This window comes from Syngnathus acus, chromosome 12 (genome assembly GCF_901709675.1).
Source record: "Syngnathus acus chromosome 12, fSynAcu1.2, whole genome shotgun sequence".
In the NCBI taxonomy this organism is placed as follows: Eukaryota; Metazoa; Chordata; class Actinopteri; order Syngnathiformes; family Syngnathidae; genus Syngnathus; species Syngnathus acus.
The window spans coordinates 508,165-527,499 of NC_051097.1; the positions used below are offsets into that span (position 1 = coordinate 508,165).

At 41.6% G+C, this 19,335-nt stretch overlaps 1 protein-coding gene across 3 annotated transcripts in view; it reads left to right on the forward strand.

The window, feature by feature from the left end:
- slc12a2 (solute carrier family 12 member 2) overlaps nt 1–19,335 on the forward strand; it is a 97,827-nt gene that overhangs the window by 76,764 nt on the left and 1,728 nt on the right. For 2 of the 3 annotated variants that reach the window (XM_037265782.1, XM_037265783.1), the window contains 6 exons: nt 2,056–2,103; nt 5,234–5,356; nt 7,015–7,126; nt 15,111–15,197; nt 15,679–15,814; nt 19,198–19,265. In XM_037265782.1, coding sequence (XP_037121677.1) covers nt 2,056–2,103; nt 5,234–5,356; nt 7,015–7,126; nt 15,111–15,197; nt 15,679–15,814; nt 19,198–19,265 — 574 coding nt within the window. The remainder of the gene's footprint in view (nt 1–2,055; nt 2,104–5,233; nt 5,357–7,014; nt 7,127–15,110; nt 15,198–15,678; nt 15,815–19,197; nt 19,266–19,335) is intronic. The other variant, XM_037265784.1, reaches the window with a different exon arrangement.

Consider the following 19,335-nt stretch of genomic DNA (forward strand, 5'->3'; position numbering starts at 1 on the left):
TGAAATGTTATCTTCTAAACCAAAAATATTCTCCAATTTATGTAGTCCTCCATGATACCAGATTGATGATCTTGATGTGTAGTAAAAATAAAATGTTTGGTTTTACTTTGGAAAACAATAATCAACATTTTTGTTTATTTTTAAAAAAAAATGATATAAAGCAATAACTGAATTATAATTGTTTTCTGAACTATTAATTTGAAATAATGTTCTGTTTTTGAGTAAAGTGGTGGTAATTAAAACATTTTATTTTCCTATCCGATTTACTGAGTAATCGACATATTAGTCGATTATTAAAGTACTGTATTTTTCGGACTATAAGTTGCGGGGTTTTTCATAGTTTGGGTGGGGGGGCGACTTATACTCAGGAGCGACTTATGTGAAATTATTCACAAATTTTCAAAATTCAAAAATCCGCGATGTAGTGAAACCGCGATAAACGAACTGCGATGTAGCAAGGGATTACTGTAATTTGAACTGCAACTGACGTGCGCAGCGCACACGCGGTGTTTACATAAAGGACAAAGGATTCAATTATGTGATTTATGACTTGGAGTGACAGATTGTTTGATAAAATTGTTGTTTATAATTATATGGGCCTGTGGAATAATTTGAACTGCATTTGACGACAAGTCCGACGTCACACGCGGCGTTTTTTACATAAAGGACGAAGATTTTGATAGATGGATTTAATGATTTGGAGTGACACAGATGGTTTGATAATATTGTTGGTTATATAATAGGAATTTGATATATACTTTATTTATCATTATATGGGCCTGTGGAATAATTTGAACTGCAACTGACGACGAGTCCGGCGGCGTGGCGCACACACGGCATTGTTTACATAAAGGACGATCGACGGATTTAATGATTTGCAGTGACACAGATGGTTTGATAATATTGTTGTTTATATAATAGTTATTTGATATATAATTTATGTATCGTTATATAGGCCTGTGGAATAATTTGAACTGCAACTGACGACGAGTCCGGCAGCGCGGCGCACACGCATACATTGTTTACATAAAGGACGATCGATGGATTTAATGATTTGGAGTGACACAGATGGTTTGATATAGGTGTTATTTATGTTATAGTCATTTGGATAACTGTTAATGTTATGTCAGGCCCGTTCTCAGCTCTTCGTTTGTGTTTGTTAGCAAACCGTATCGTTTAGCCTGTTGTTGCTCGTTCATGTCTGTTTTTGGTGTTGGATTTTGTCAAATACATTTCCCCCAAAATGCGACTGATACTCCGGTGCGACTTATATATATGTTTTTTTTTTCACTTTATTGTGCATTTTATGGCTGATGCGACGTATATTCCCGAGCGACTTTTAGTCCGAAAAATACGGTAATCATTTGTTGCAGCCCTACATACAAGTGAGGGTTAGGATTAGTGGTTAGTGTTTCTTAACACTGTCGTCTGTCGTTTTTGTCATGTCCAATTTTTATATTATCTATCTGTTTATTTATTTATTCATTAATTTATACTGCTGGCAACTGAATTTCCCTGCGGGAATCAATAAACTATTCATCCATCATCCATCCATCCAACCGTCAGTGTTGTCAGTCCTTTTTACCCATTCTTAAATATGAATTTGTAGCAATTAGCATTGTATTTGTTTATTCATAGCTGTACTAATGAGTATCCTGTTGAAGTTTGTTTGTGTGTTTTTCTGACTCAGAGATTGAGGGGTTTTTGGTCAACCGTTATGAGGTTGTAGGTAAGGTAGTAAGGTAGCTCAAAAATCCCTGTCAGTCATAAAAAAAGTGGTTTATACTAGAGTTTTCACAAGATTAGACTCAATGTTTTATTCACACATCTTCCAAATGACTGATCGGAATAATACATGACATTCTACATAAAAGGACACTGTAACGTTGTTTATTATTTATTACTTATTTCCCTAATTTTTACCCCTAAATAAGTGTTTTTATTGTTTATTGACATCTCTGAGACAATTTTGGTCTTCAGCCACAAGAACTCTTATGGGAATCAAATTGTAATTGTAAGTTAAGTTTTTCTCTCCTTTTGTCTTATATTTCCCAGATGATGAAGATGATGGCAAATCTACATTCCAGCCCCTGTTGAAAAAAGGCAGGATATCCACTTAAATAAGTGGCATTATGTTTTTCTTTCGCAGCATAACGCTTTGTTTTCTACACTTCTCTTGTTCATCCTTTGTACTAACAAAACCTTTCCTTAAACTACCTTTTTAAATCCATTAGTTAACATACAACAGTGGTACCTTGATAGTTGTACTAGGTTCATCTTGTTTTTTGTTTTTCAATTACTTCACTGGTTCTTCTATATCAAACAATTTGTTTTAGGTTCATTTACCTGACATGTTTCGGCGGGTTCTTCCGCCGTCAAGACGCGTCACAATCACATCAGTGACACTCTGATGAAAGCGGAAGAACCCGCCGAAACATGTCAGGTAAATGAACCTAAAACAAATTGTTTGATATAGAAGAACCAGTGAAGTAAGTAAGTGGTACCTTGACTTACAAGTTTAATGTGTTCCATGATAAAAGGCGTAACTCTATTGACTCATATCAGATAAACTTTTAAAGTACCGTATTTTCCGCCCTAAAAGGCGCACCGGATTATAAGGCGCACCTTCAATGAACGGCCCATTTTAAAACTTTGTCCATATATAAGGCGCACCGGATTATAAGGCGCATAAAATAGAAGCTATACTGCAACAAACTGAGGTTGACTAGGGTTGCGGTATGCATCCACTAGCCAATAACCAACGAGCCCTCTGTAAACAATCGCGTTTCTAAAACGATCTCCTATAAAATGATCGGAACTGACTAAAGTTCGATCTAACGCATTGGTACTACTTACCTATGTTTCCCTTCCATATCGATCCGTAGATTTACTCGAAACATTAACAGAGCAACCTATTTTGACATGAAATAGCCTGGTACGTATAGCAGCTATCGTTATAGCATTAGCCATCCGCAAAGTCCCACGAGCCTCAGCTCGCAATCTCCCATGAGCCTCAGCAAAGTGTAAACAATCGCGTTTCTCAAACGATCTCCTATAAAATGATCGGAACTGACTAAAGTTTGATCTAACGCATTGGTACTACTTACCTATGTTTCCCTTCCATATCGATCCGTAAATTTACTCGAAACATTAACAGAGCAGCCTATTTTGACATGAAATAGCCTGGTACGTATAGCAGCTATCGTTATAGCATTAGCCATCCGCAAAGTCCCACGAGCCTCAGCTCGCAATCTCCCATGAGCCTCAGCAAAGTGTAAACAATCGCGTTTCTCAAACGATCTCCTATAAAATGATCAGAACTGACTAAAGTTCGATCTAACGCATTGGTACTACTTACCTATGTTTCCCTTCCATATTGATCCGTAGATTTACTCGAAACATTAACAGAGCAGCCTATTTTGACATGAAATAGCCTGGTACGTATAGCAGCTATCGTTATAGCATTAGCCATCCGCAAAGTCCCATGAGCCTCAGCTCGCAATCTCCCATGAGCCTCAGCAAAGTGTAAACAATCGCGTTTCTCAAACGATCTCCTATAAAATGATCGGAACTGATTAAAGTTCGATCTAACGCATTGGTACTACTTACCTATGTTTCCCTTCCATATCGATCCGTAGATTTACTCGAAACATTAACAGAGCAGCCTATTTTGACATGAAATAGCCTGGTACGTATAGCAGCTATCGTTATAGCATTAGCCATCCGCAAAGTCCCATGAGCCTCAGCTCGCAATCTCCCATGAGCCTCAGCAAAGTGTAAACAATCGCGTTTCTCAAACGATCTCCTATAAAATGATCGGAACTGACTGAAGTTCGATCTAACACATTGGTACTGCTTACCTATGTTTCCCTTCCATATCAATCCGTAAATTTACTCGAAACATTAACGGAGCAGCCTATTTTTAAATGAAATAGCCTCGCGGGTACAACAGCTATTCGGTGACGCCCCCTGACTACAGTTGCCGTAATGTTGGGAAGCGATGCGACCTTGTAATTTACTAGTCGTACTAAAACGTACTGAAACATTTTGGCAGAGCACTGTGTACAACCAGTATGGATCAACAAATTCATCAATTGATCCATATATAAGGCGCACTGGACTATAAGGCCTTTGAGAAAATTTTAGGTTTTTAGGTGCGCCTTATAGTCCGGAAAATACGGTAATTGAAACTCTATTCCAGTTCCCACCACATTTCTTGTTACATTCGAAAAACGGATGGATGGATGGATATTTTACATAAAGGTTAATTAACTGTATTGTGAAAAATATCGATACCAAAAAAGAAATAATTACTGTAAAACGGGAGTCCAAACGCTTAAGATTAAGCTCTGCCTTTAAATGGGGTGAGGCCGAGTGGGCAACTCTCTGTGGTCCTGTGAAATTTTGGCCACTAAGATATCTGCTTCCGAATGTTCTCATATTTGTGTTTGACTGTTCTTAATGTCCAGTAAACATTTGGAAGTACATTGATTAATGTTACGTTTTGAGGGCACTAATAAGTCGAGTTATCATAGTACAGTCGATAGGATAAATACTAGGTACCAGACTGGCCTGCCATTAGCGAAAATAAATAAAACAATTCTGTGAATATATAAATCCTTAGGTGTCGAAGTGCGAGGTGTAGACTGTATGTGTGATGGTCGGGCTCTACTGTCTGTCACAATTGTTTGTTGTTTAGGTACTAGTATATTTTTTCTTTTCCTGCTATTCAAGTTCAAGACTATTTGCTTAACCGTGCTGTGTGTTCTAGTGCCTAAAACCTAACCCAATTCTCTGTGCCAACATTGTTTCCTCCAAATAGCTTGCGTCTGCTGCTTCTCTTCTCTGCAATTGCCACATTGTCTGTCAGGTGTCTAGCCAACTTGACTAGCCAAGGATGCTTCAAAGCTGGAAAGCTGTTTTCTGTTGTTGATTGTTTATATTTTCTCAGCATTGATGCAATATCAGGGCCCGTGTTTCTAAAGATTCTGAAAATCACCAGAGTGCTCCTAACTCAACCTAAAAAATCCTAGCAAGGAGTCTTAGCTCGGAAGTGTTTTAAGAACATTCTCAGTTGTGCACACTAGACATTTAATTTTGTTTGGGTTGGGTTGAAAATCAGCCGTAAATGACAATATAAAATCGACTGTACTCTAAAAGAGTTTTTTTGTTTTGTTAGTTTGTTTCCTTGTGCTGTTGTGTACATGCATGTGACTGGCAACCCTCCCTGCAGATAAGAAGAACATGAGTGTGCCATTGAATGTATCTGATCAGAGATTGTTGGAGGCCAGCCAGCAGTTCCAGAAGAAACAAGGGAAGGGCACAGTTGATGTCTGGTGGTTGTTTGATGATGGAGGTGAGGCTTTAAAAGAATGATATATACAGTATATTGGGCTTGATTCCCAAATATGATTGTACTATAAATGATTGATTCCCAAATATGATTGGACTATCAATTTTTAGACTGTTAAAGAAAATCACTGTCGTGGTACATTCATTCAGCTGATTTTGGTAGGCAGCATGGGTCCAGTTCCCATTCAGTGACGGTGTGAATGTACGCGTAAAAAGGGTTCACCAAAGCCTGGGGCACACGACAAGATTTATGACAATAGTTTTGAACGTACCATGTCTGCTGTGCAGTCACACGGCAAGCCTGAACACATCACACATGAAGGGATTTCATTCACAAGTATTGCCACATTGGACGGGAAATCTCACAAAGCCACCCGAGATTAAACGTAAATAAACACAGTGGACAAAGAAGTGACAATTCTTTAGCAGAAAAAAATTTTTTAGCTGAAAAAAGTGCCATAAAAAGAAAAAGCCTTTGTCAAAGGAGTGGAGACACTGCAAACACAGACTTTCTGTTGCGCAATGATTGTTTTCATTTTGGATTCAGCGCCGCCTTTGTCACCGTGCTTTCTGATTGGCTGCAAGTCACTGTTAACTGGCCTGTTTGTCCTCGGGGGACGCCACACAATTCTAGGGGTCTGCAGCTCTTCAATAACGAACATTACCTATCACAATAAATGAGTGCGACCAGTGTTCCCTCTAATTTTTCAAGTGTCTGTGCAAACACACAAGCTCCCTGTGCACACTGTGGACCACTGTGTGCAACACCAGATTAAATTAATGAATACATAAATAAATAAGTAAATAAATATTGTCAATGAGAACTTTAACTTGCTCGGGGTCGGATTTTGTTTTGTGTGACAGCTCGTTCCTTTTCTGTCGATCTTTTACGCTCTCTCGCAATAATGTACCGATCCCCTGTCCCATCTTGAGTCTTTGTACAATTCCAACAGCTTTCAAATAACATTTCTGCTGAATGTGACGCTTGAGGTAGTCCAACTTCCATTCCTTCCATATTTTTCCCTCCGTAAACTCACCCGCCACTTTGGCTTCACTGCATGTTTTGCAGAGGAGCCCGTTCTCATTCGAAAAAGAGAAAGTCTCACCCAGTTTCACCGTTTCCTCTTGTAGTTGCACACACTCCAACAGCCATCCAATCTTAAAAGAACTGCCGCATCTCTTATTTATTTTGGCTTGGTGAGTGGATGTGTCGCTGCTCATTCGTTTCACCATGATTAGCTAATTTAGCATTTGCATCGCTTGACTCCGCCGCACTGCTAGCTAACCTGCGCGGCACGGATGGGCAGGACTCGTATGTGTCATACATATATGTAGCGTAAGTGAACCATATCATATCATTGACTGGACACCTGTCAATTACTGATTTACACTATAAATAGGCACAGAAAGAAAATTATTCATCCACTTAATTAGATTAGATTACGTCTAACATTAGATATTAATCAATCAGTTTATGCAGAATTTTATTTTGTGCGCAGTATAGTGTTTCTGGTGCGCAAAGACTGTGCGACCAGTGCCCAATTGCGCAGCTGCGCAACTTAGAGGGAACACTGAGTGCGACCCAATTCAAGTATTCAAGCAGTATTCACGTATGTATTTATTTAGTTTTTAACATTTGTTCTGTTTCATTTTTTTATGAAGGTTTGACTCTACTTATTCCCTATCTGTTAACCAACAAGAAGCGATGGAAGGATTGTAAGATTCGTGTTTTTATTGGTGGCAAGATAAACAGGATTGACCATGACCGCAGAGCGTAAGTACTGCTCAGTCCTTTCCAAATTTTCCAAGTTTGGAGTAAAATAATGTTGGAAATTAAATGACTTTTGCATATACTGTACATACGAACGCGTACAAGTGAGTGAATATTATAGTGTGTAGAGTATAGTATAGAATAGTGAATGAATAGTATAGTATTCTGTATATGCTTGTGTATATACTAAGGATGGGAAGATGAACCAATAAGTACACGAAAATGCGAGGCCACAATGCAAACGCATCGGTGGAGCAGTTGCAAGTTTCGTACAAAATCAAGATACAATTTTTATGCCACTGCATTGATACAGTAGGATCCATTGAATTAGTATTTGTTCTATGTCATCTTTTATAAAAGTAATATGTCCATCAATTTGAGTAAGGTACAGCCAGGGCTGTGGACTCGGTCGGATTTTTGCACCGAGTCCGAGTCCGGCTGTCCATTTTTTCTGTTAATTCATGTGACTGCTTAGTCTTTATTCAAGGCTAATTTAGATCAAAATCTAAATAATTACAACAGTTTTGTGATGGCTTTGTCTTTATTAAACATATAAACGAATACAATAAACAGATAATTTCAAGTTTTAATCATTAATTACACCATTATAGCTCAGACATTTATCTAAACACAAATAATTAGTGACGACCCCACAACTATCGAAACACATCAATGATATAAGCTGGGTGACATAATCGTCCTTGACATTGGTACATAATGTAAACATTAGCCTAAGTACAACTCAACGTGGCCGCATTGATCGTAACTTACGCTCCGTTTCCCCCCCAAATCTAGAGGCAAAACATTGTTCTCTCGCTGCTCCCGGGTTCTTCCATCTTGGCTGCGCGCGGGGCATTGTGGGTCTTGTACGTGCACGCACGCAACAACTAAATTTGTCTTCATAACAAGCAAGCAGGGCTGTGGAGAGTATTCCTACGCGCATTCTCAGCAGCATGATGAAAATAAAATCGAACGTATTTTTTTTATTGTCGGACTCGGTGGACTCGGTCAAAATCAGCACCGAGTCCGAGTCCGGCAAAAATGACCGAGTCCGACGAGCCAGAGTCCCCGAGTCCACAGCCCTGCAGTCACCGGTTACACCTCAACACTGCTGCAGTAGTCATTGCATAGCATTGGGGCACATTCTGCAGTTTGCATTTGTTTAGTCGCTAGTCCCATGACAAGGCTCCCCTTGATATACCGTATTTTCCGGACTATAAGTCGCTCCAGAGTACAAGTCACACCAGCCATAAAATGCATAATAAAAAAGGAAAAGACATATAAGTCACATTTTTGGGGGAAATTTATTTGATAAAATCCAACACCAAGAACAGACATGTAATCTTGAAAGGCAATTTAAAAAAAAAAAAAAAGAATAGAAGCGAAAACAGGCTGAAAAAAGCGCACCAGTCCAAAAGGCCCTACTGGTTTTCGAAATAGCTTGAACGGCGCACGGCGGCGACTGGGGAAACAACCGCACTCGGGCGGCAATTCACACAACCCTGAACCGCACTCGGGCGGCAACTCACACAACCCTGAACCGCACTCGGGCGGCAACTCACACAACCCTGAACCGCACTCGGGCGGCAACTCACACAACCCTGAACCGCACTCGGGCGGCAACTCACACAACCCTGAACCGCACTCGGGCGGCAACTCACACAACCCTGGACCGCACTCGGGCGGCAACTCACACAACCCTGGACCGCACTCGGGCGGCAACTCACACAACCCTGGACCGCACTCGAGCGGCAACTCACACAAACCTGAACCGCACTCGGGCGGCAACTCACACACCGCACTCGGGCGGCCACTCACACAAAACCGCACTCGGCGGAAACTCGGGGAACGGAACCGTGCTCGGCGGAAACTTGAAAAGTCAGAGCCGCAATCGGCGGCAGTTTGCGGTCCGGACCGCAATCAGCGGCAATTGGAAGGCGGAGCTGTGTGCAGCGGCAAGAGTCAGCACGCGCTGCAGCAGTGGGGATGGGGCCATGGACGAACGCGGGTCCGGCGCAGCTGGCTTGAATCTGGCGACGCCCGCGGGTCCTGCAACGCTGAGGTGGAGCCCGATGGCGACCGCGAGTCTGATGACGCCGGGAGGCACTCCGATGGCGGCCGCGAGTCCGGCGTCGCGGGAGCGAAGTCTGATGGCGGCCGCGGAGCCGATGGCGCCGGAAGGCACTCCGATGGCGGCCGCGGGTCCGGCGTCGCGGCAGCGAAGTCCGATGGCGGCTGCGAAGCCTATGGCGCTGGAACCTGCTCGGACGATGGACATGGATCGGGCGTCGCAGTGGGAGCTGATGGTGGAGGGAGGTCCAAGCGCTGGTCGCTGTGATGGTCGGAGCATTCTGTCACGGATCGGAGTGTGGAAAATGGAGCAGGGCGACCAAGTGCAGCTTGGACCAGGGTTTATTGACGAACTCAAAATACAGACTTGGTAAACTAACATAACTTACTGACCAAATCAATAACAGGAACCGAACAGAGACGTGAGACGAGACGGACAGGGTGGCATTCCCATGACAGCAGCAAATGAATGCAGGCAATGCAGGGGAGTGACCGACAGACAGGACTTAATATACAAGACAGGTAACGAGAGGCAGGTGAGAATGATCGCACTGATCATGGGCACACAGGAGGGGTGGGGCGAGCACACAGACACTGACATACTATGGACATGATCACACAGGATGGGAGGGGCGACGCGAACAGAAACTATGGCAACCTAGACACATAGCAAAACTGGGGACGAGACATGACAGAACCCGAACAGAAACCATGGCAACCTAGACACCTAACAAAACTGGGGACGAGACATGACAATTTATAGTCCGGAAAATATGGTATGTAAAGCACTTTGTGCCTGGCAAGCCAGAATGCATGCTGTCCCAGCGATTGGGTCTGGTGGGGGCGCTCTATTCACTGTGACTCGGCTCAAAATGAACTGACAAAATTTGTTTACTTGCTGTGACCTATGCTACTCTTTAAATTAAATTAAAGAAAGCTTATGACCATAAAAAAACGAGTGGGGTTGCTGGAGCAAGAAGCCAAAGCGTATCACTTTCATACAGAAAGGGAGTTGGACTTTACCTCATTGACTGGGTTGACATTCCCTTGAGCACAGCACCATCTAGTGCAGGGTTCGGCAACCCAAAATGTTCAAAGAGCCATATTGGTCCAAAAAAACAAAAAACATACCTGTCTGGAGCCGCAAAAATCTCAAAGCCTTTTATAATGCAACATAGACTGTCAATACATAAGTTGTATGCCTACTATTAAAATAATTTAAAGAAAAATAGTGGTGTCAATTTGATTATTTCTTCTTGCGGCCCATTAGAGTTCACGTACCTGCATAGCAGAGCTGTCTGTTCGATATCGGTCACATCACACAACTCATCCATCACAGGCAATTGAGAAAGGATCTGCTGATCGGTGATATTGTTTGTGCGGAGAGGCATGTCTTTAATTTTCTGAATGATCTCGGTTTTGTTTTTGAAGTTCAAAAATAGGCACTGATATTTTTAATGAATTAATCCTTCATGTACTCACCATCAATGGTTTTCCGCACTTTATTATCTCCGGGACTGCATCAAGACTTACAGCAGTAGTAGAGTTTGGAGATGCAATCCACTTCTTGAAACTGATTTTTCGGCCCTCAAATTTCTCCACCAACACTGCAATTGCACCTTTCCTCTCAGTTCCAACTGGGTGATCGGCAGCAAATTAAGCATGCTTTAGCTGAAAATGTCGCTCCAAATTGCTCTTATTTGACAACTTCTCATTGCAAATCAAACATGCAGGCAAAGTCAAGTCAAAGTCAAAGTCCCAATGATCGTCACACACACATCTGGGTGTGGTGAAATTTGTCCTCTGCATTTAACCCATAATGCTTCAGCATTGGCAATGAAAGCAAATAGTTCAGTCCATTCTTTCTTAAAGCCTCTGTTCTCATCAGCAATCTTTCTCTTTTTGCCTTTTGAATCCATGGCCCATCACTCACTCACCTGTTTGTTTACAACTCGCCTGTGCTGTGTCGCAGGCTATGATGCAATTTTGCTATTTGCCGTCATTCTTAAATTCAGTATTTTTAATATATTTACTACATACATTTTTACAGCACCAGTATGGTTGTGTCATGATTACCATCTAAAAACCATATTTTAAAAAAACAACAACAATAAAAAAACATATTTTTCCATTTTCACGCATTTTTGCAAAAATTCCAGGGAGCCGGTTGGGGGGTGCTAAAGAGCCGCATGCAGCTCTGGAGCCGCGGGTTGCGGACCCCTGATCTAGTGGATGCATAAGCGCAGTTTGATGCAGCATAGCTTCTATTTTATGCGCCTTCTAATCCAGTGCGCTCTATATATGAAAAATTCAATGATGGTGCGCCTTATAATCCAGTGCACTTTATAATCCAGTGCGCTTTATAGTGCGAAAAATACGGTAACTAGAAACACATCAAGTCGTTAAAAGCCCAGCCACCAATGTCACTGGAAGCATTGGTTTCAAGAGAAGATGTGGATTTTTTTTCCTTGACATTGCGTCCACCTAAATTTTGTGCCGATGCATGAAAGAAAAAAGTTGGGGCATCAAAGAAAAAAGTAGGGTATATACAGGGATGAGAATTTTCCGCGGATCCGCAGATTTCCGTGTTTTTTTCCGTCAAAAGTATCATTTTTGTGAATCGTGTAAATCCGTTGAGAAGTATATTTTATTAATATATATATTAATATAGATAAATATTTTATACACTGCTCAAAAAAGTTAAAGGAACACTTTGAAAACACCTCAGATTTCAATGGTGAAAAAAACATGTTGGATATCTATACTGATATGGACAGTTTAATGTCTCAGGAACAAAAGGATGCTCCATCTTTTGATGGAAATAAAAGTTTTCAGCCTACAGCGGGCTCAGTATATAGACACCCCAAAAATCTAAGTGAAAAAATTATGGCAGGCTCGTCCATTTTGCCTAAATTCAATTTCTGCAACTCAAAATTATTTTCAATATCTTGTGTGGCCCCCCCGAGCTTGTATGCATGCTTGACAACGTCGCGGCATGCTCCTAATGAGACGACGAATAGTGTCTTGTGAGATGTCCTCCCAGATCTGTCTAAGGGCATCAGTGAGCTCCTGTAAATTCTGAGGAGCAACCTGGCGGCATCTGATGGACTGAAACATTATGTCTCAGAGGTGTTCTATCGGGTTTGGATCAGGTGATCGTGAGGGCCATTCAATTGTGTCAATTCCTTCATCCTCCAGATACCGTCTGCATACTCTTGCCACATGAGGCCAGGCATTGTTGTGGATCAGGAGGAACCCAGGACCTACTGCACCAGCGTAGGGTCTGACCATGGGTGCAAGGATTTCATCCCGATACCTAATGGCAGTCAGACTGCCGTTCTCTAACCTGTAGAGGTCTGGTTGTCCCTCCATGGAAATGCCTCCCCAGACCATCACTGACCCACCACCGAACCGGTCATGCTGAATGATGTTGCAGGCAGCATAGCGCTCTCCTTGGCTTCTCCAGATCCTTTCACGTCTATCACAGGTGCTCAGAATAAACCTGCTCTCATCTGTGAAAAGCACAGGGCGCCAGGACTTGCCAATTCTGGTGTTCTATGGCAAATGCCAATCGAGCTCCACGGTGCTGAGCAATGAGCACAGGGCACATTAGCACAGGACGCCATGCCCTGAGGCCACCCTCGTGAAGTCTGTTTCTGACTGTTTGGGCAGGGACATTCACACCAGTAGCCTGCTGGAGGTCATTCTGTAGGGCTCGGGCAGTGCTCAACCTGTTCCTCCTTGCACAAAGCAGCAGATATCGGTCCTGCTGATGGAATGAGGACCGTCTACGGCCCAGCTGGCCGGGGAAACATTAGCCTCGACGACTCGCGAGCATCTTTAGGCACATCTTAAAACAAAATTAGTTAAACTGTGAGTTCGGCTTGCCTCTGTAAACCTAACACACTGGCAGCAGTGATGCGCAACATCCGCCTTATTTTCGGCAGCATTTTGGCGCTACTTTCGTCACATCATTTCCACTTCTTAACTTACACGGAGAACAGTTTTTACACCGCCACAATGTGAATTTGCGATTGGGTTGTCATCACTGGTAGACGAGTTATTTAGTCAAATGGGATCAAGAACTGCTTCAGATGGGCATGGCTCGAGAGCAGCGTCATCGTACAACTCGGAACACAGTCCGTAACCACGTGCCTTACGGAACATATCCGTAAAGTAGATGTCCCGGGGAATGTTTTGTGTATTCTCTGTCAAGATATGATCAGCTATGGAGGTCGCGGCGCTAGCAACATTAAGGAGCACATCAAAACAAAAAAACACAAAGCTACGTTTTTACATTTACAAGCATGTGGGTTTAGAAAGTAACATGATGTTACATGTCAGCTAATGTTAGGCTATTGTCATGATATCGTTAAAGAATAAATCTTCAATGAATATATATATATATATATATATATATATATATATTTGTGTGTGTGTATATATATATATATATATATATATATATATATATACACATCTATATATGTGTGTGTGTGTGTCTGTGTGTGTGTGTGTGTGTGTGTGTGTGTATACATATATATATATATATATATATAGTATATATATATATATATATATATATATATATATATATATATATATATATATATATATATATATACATACACACACACACACACACAGTGGAGCCTCGGTTTTCAAACGTCCCGGTTCTCGAACAAATCGGTATTCGAACAAATAATTCGAGATTTCTTTGCTTCGGATGTCGGACGAAATTCAGTTGTCGAACCTCGCGAGATGAGCCGAGAATACCCGCATGCCAACTGACTCCGTTCGTTATTACGTTCTCGTTACTCTGAGGATTGCATCAACTCTAATCATGCCTCCAAAGGAAGCAAGTGGGAGCAGTAAAGCCATCCTAAAACACAAAGACGCTTCTAAAGCAATGCGACAGTGAGCGCCCGGCACGCTGCGGTTGCACGATCGGACCAAATTAAGCTCCTTGCGCACTGAGGTCCACTTAAATTTTGGAAAGTACATTAGGACTTTAAAAATATTTTCTAAATTTTAGCGACCGCTCTGTCACAATAATGCGACCAGCGCGGTGCAGTTGCGCGGTCACTTCCACAGCATCTGCCTCAGAAAACTTCTCGGCATCAGGTGGCAAGACAGGATCCCCGACACTGAGGTCCTAACACGTGCTGACCTGCCCAGCATCCACACCATCCTGATGCAGTCTCAGCTTTGCTAGGCAGGCCATCTAGCTCGCATGCCAGATGAACGTCTCCCCAAGAAACTACTGTTTGGTGAGCTACAGCAAGGAAAATGCTCCCAAGGTAGCCAGAAGAAGCGTTTCAATGATTCGCTGAGAGCCTCACTGAAAGCTTTCAACATCGACCATGGCACATGGGAGCAGGCAGCCCAAGACAGAGGAAAATGGCGATTAGCTGTACAGAAGGGTGCCAAACCATGCGAGGCCAACAGGATCACTGTTGCTGAAGACCGAAGGCAGGCCAGGAAGAAAAGAGCCAACAACCCTGAAACAGCTGCCACCATTCCCTGTCCTTACTGCCTAAGACTGTTTTGGGCGCAGATTGGCCTCACCAGCCATCTGCGGACCCACCAAAAAAATAAAAAAATTTAGGATGACTTAGATGGTCCTCGTTGTATCGACGAACAAGATACATACATAGCAATACAGACGCATGGAATGGTTTTGTTTGTTCTATACGGCCTTCTGCAGTGTGAAAGGACCTTCATTCTACTTCCATTCATTTCAATGGAAAAAAACGCTTAGTTTTGCCTTTGTGAGCCAAAGTTCCACTTGAGCTATATAGTTTTTTTCAAGATGAATTATGAGTTAAATACTTAAATCATACCACATGAGTAATTTCTTGCTTTTTCTTTCCCCCACAATTCATCGGTGCTAATTTATTTTGTATTTCCTGTGCAGAATGGCAACTCTGCTGAGCAAATTCAGGATAGACTTCTCAGACATCACTGTGCTGGGAGACATAAACACCAAGCCCAAAAAGGAGCAGTAAGTCTTTCTCATCAAGTGTTATGTGTTTTTTGTAATTCAACAGTTGTTGGTATAATTATATTGTCCACTTGGATGACAAGTAATCTTGATTATAATTATCTAAACTCAAACATTTTCTGTATTTTTTGATCAAAAATCTAAATACAAAACACATTTTGGCTGTGAATATTTTTTGTATTATTACTTTATTTAACAGACACTTGAGGTGGCGATAATGATGCTGTAATTTTGATAATAGCTTGAATTTACTCGACTCAAGTTATGCTACATACTGTAGGGAAAATGTGCTCTCAAAAGCTGCATTTTTTGTTTCTTTTCCGGCAGTACAGTTTATCAAAATTAAAATTATGTCCCACTCTACAATGTATTTTGTTTTTAGCCTTTTCTTTTTTCCAGTACTTTTTGTAAGATGAAAGGATGATTTTGTTATCCCTAGCTGGTATTGTAGCTTAAAGCATGATCGTATTCTCCTGTTCAGCATTGCTGCCTTTGATGAGACGATTGAGCCCTATCGGTTGAAAGAAGACGACATGGAGCAGGAGGCAGCTGAACGTTTGAAAAACAGCGAACCATGGCGGATCACAGACAATGAGCTGGAGCTTTATCGTGCCAAGGTCTGTAACGCATATTATTGTTTATTTATTTGTTTATCTATTTTAATTTAATTTGGCCTTTCTGACCAGCTTATGCAGTATGTACAAACCGGATTCGTTTGAAGTTGGGAAATTGTGTAAAATGTCATTAAAAACAAAATACAATGATTTGAAAATCCTTTTCAACCTATATTCAATTGAATACACTACAAAGACAACATATCAAACTCATAAACTTTATTTAATTTTTCAAATAATAATTAACTTAGAATTTCATGGCTGCAACACGTGCAGTAGAAGTTGGGAAAGGGCATGTTTACCACTTCGTTATATCACCTTCCCTTTTAATAACACTCAATAAGCGTTTTGGAAGAGAGAAGACTAATTCTCTTAGCTTCTCATCTGGAATTCTTTCCCATTCTTGTTTGATGAACCGCTTCAGTTGTTCAACAGTCCGGGGTCTTCCCTGTCGTATTTTACGCTTCATAATGCGCCACATATTTTCATTGGGAGACAGGTTTGGACTGCAAGCGGGCCAGGGGAGAACCTGGACTCTTTTACTTCGAAGCCACGCTGTTGTAACACGTGCAGAATGTGGCTTGGCATTATCTTGCTGAAATAAGCAGCGGCGTCCATGAAAAAGACGTCGCTTGGATGGCAGCATATGTTGCTCCAAAATCTGTATGTACTTTTCAGCATTTATGTTGCCTTCACAGAAATCGAAGTCACCCATGCCATGGGAACTAATGCACCCCCATACCATCACAAATGCTGGCTTTTGAACTTTGCGTTAACAGTCTGGATGGTCCCGCTTCCTCTTTGGTCCAGAGGACACGACGTCCAGTGTTTCCAAAAATAATTTGAAAAGTGGACTCATCAGACCACAAAACACTTTTCCATTGTGCATCAGTCCATTTTACATGAGAACCCGGCGGCGTTTCTGGATGTTGTTCATAAACGGCTTTTGCTTTCACTTCCATGGTTCTTTTGCTTTGCATGGTAGAGTTTTAACCCGCACTTACTGATGTAGTGACGAACTGTATTTACTGACAGTGGTTTTCTGAAGTTTTCCTGAGCCCATTTGGTGATATCCTTTACACATTCATGTCGGTTTTGAAGGCAGTGCCGTCTGAGAGATCGAAGGTCACGGTCGTTCAGTCTTGGTTTCCGACCGTGGCGCTTACGTGCAGTGATTTCACCAGATTCTCTGAACCTTTTGATGCTATTATGGACCGTAGATGTTGAAATCCCTAAATTCCTTGCAATTTTGCTTTGAGAAATGTTCTTAAACTGTTCAACTATTTTCTCACGCCAAGCCCCATCCTTGCTTGTGAATGACTGAGCATGTTTGGGGAAGCTCCTTTTATACCCAATCGTGGTACCCACCTGTTCCCAATTAGCCTGATCACATGTGGGATGTTCCAAATAGGTGTTTGATGAGCTTTTCTCAGCTTTCTCAGTATTTTTTGCCACCTTTCCCAACTTCTACTGGACGTGTTGCAGCCATAAAATTCTAAGTTAATTATTATTTGGCAAAAAACAATTAAGTTTACCAGTTTGAACATTAAATATGTTGTCTTTGTAGTGTATTCAATTGAATATGGGTTGAGAAGGATTTTCAAATCGTTGCAGTTTGTTTTTATTTACATTTACACAATTTCCCAACTTCAACCGAATTCGGTTTGTATTTAATACTGACCACAAAACAGTTTGTCACGTGTGGAATGGAGCAGGGTGATCAAATACAGTTTGGACCAGGGTTTATTCATGGGAAAATGGTGGTGGAGGACAGGCTGAGGGGAACAAACACAGGCAGTCGAACATGGCAACGGACGGGCAGCAGAAATGGATGGGAACCAGACGTGTGGAAAACGCAGACAGAGTGAGCAGGGTAAACAGGATAAATAGGACGATCCGACAGGGAGTAACGCGCAGACAGGACTTAAATACAAGACAGGTAACAAGGGGCAGATGACAGTGATTACAATGATTACGGGTAGGACACAGGAGGGGAGGGGCGAGAGCACAGACGCAGGACAGAGACGCGAACGGACACCATGACAACGAAACACGCAATGTGACACACAAGGGTAGCAGAAGGCTTGGAGAGGTTCTACTCCACGGGGCAGAGATGTGATACAGTTCAGTGAGATTTTAGACAGACAACCCCCCCCATATATTTTTTTATTGACAGAATATTCCATTTTACAATAAAATAACATTTTCTTTGTCATTAAAGAACAACTAAGGAGAATTAAAGAATACATTTATACAAACAATCAGAGTCAGAAAATTCGATAGTGAAATCTCTCTCCATAGATTTTGCTCTATAATTCAAAGTGACATTAAAACCCCAGTAGCAATTTTGCCGGCTAAAACAACACACATAGATAAGCAGGACGGAAACTCTGTCAGGTTTACAGCATCAACGATTGGCGAGTCATTTACATTTACATTATCATGACATTATCGTCGGCTCTCTCCACCCCAAACGGAGCGCTCCTCAAAAGCGAAGGCACTGTCTGTCTATGCCAATTCTGTATGTGCAGATGGCCTGCCTGAAATGTATGTATTTTGATTCATTTTTCTGAACGATCGTCAGCCCCCCGTAGTATTTCAAAATGTCATCTTGGCAACTTTTTGCACTGTTGGAATTTGAACTAACAACGGAAAAAAGATGCCATATTGCAGAGGTTGAAATTTTTGGGGGCGGACCAATGCGCTTGAATCATGAGCCACCCAACTGGCCTTGGGCTGTCACGTGACTAATATGACAACAACAATTATTTCTGCCTATTATTGGTTTTAAATAGCTATAGTAACATTGTGGAAAACACATCCACGCATTACAAGATTTGTGAAGAGGAGTGGTCCAAAATTCATCCTAATACGTATGTGTGCACATGGGATCTGCATACTACAGGTAACGTTCAGTTGAGATTATTGCTGCCAAAGAAACTTCAATCCAAGTTTTCACTTGCGTTTTGTGCATGTTTACGTTATTCTCCATAACAAGGGAAAATATCCAATTCTTTGTGTTTTTTTTTTTACCATACTCTGTTTACTCTTTTGATTAAGAAAATATTAAACCTTTTGTGAGCAGTTCATGCAGAACTTCCAAAGGGTTCACATTGACATTTTTCCTTCTACTCTACCTGTGTCACACTGCCGAAACTGTCAGACTCAAGTGCACACCACATGGAGTAATACAGTATGTGTGAAACTGTATGTACGGCTCAGAAACCACTGCTTGTGTGAAAAAAAATTTTTCTTTGTTTTTTAAAACGTAATTTGTGGGTGTTAAGTATGGACTGGTTGACAATAAGCTGTTTGTGGTGCAGTTCTTTATGTACATGTAATTTGTTAAAGGTTTGATTGAACATATTTGACGTTTGTTTTTCCAGACTAATCGTCAGATCAGACTCAATGAGCTACTTAAGGAACACTCCAACACAGCCAACCTCATTGTCATGTAAGCCACCTCTGCTTGAGTGTTTGTACTTGTATGGGTAAAATATATGGGTAAATTAGAACTGCAAATC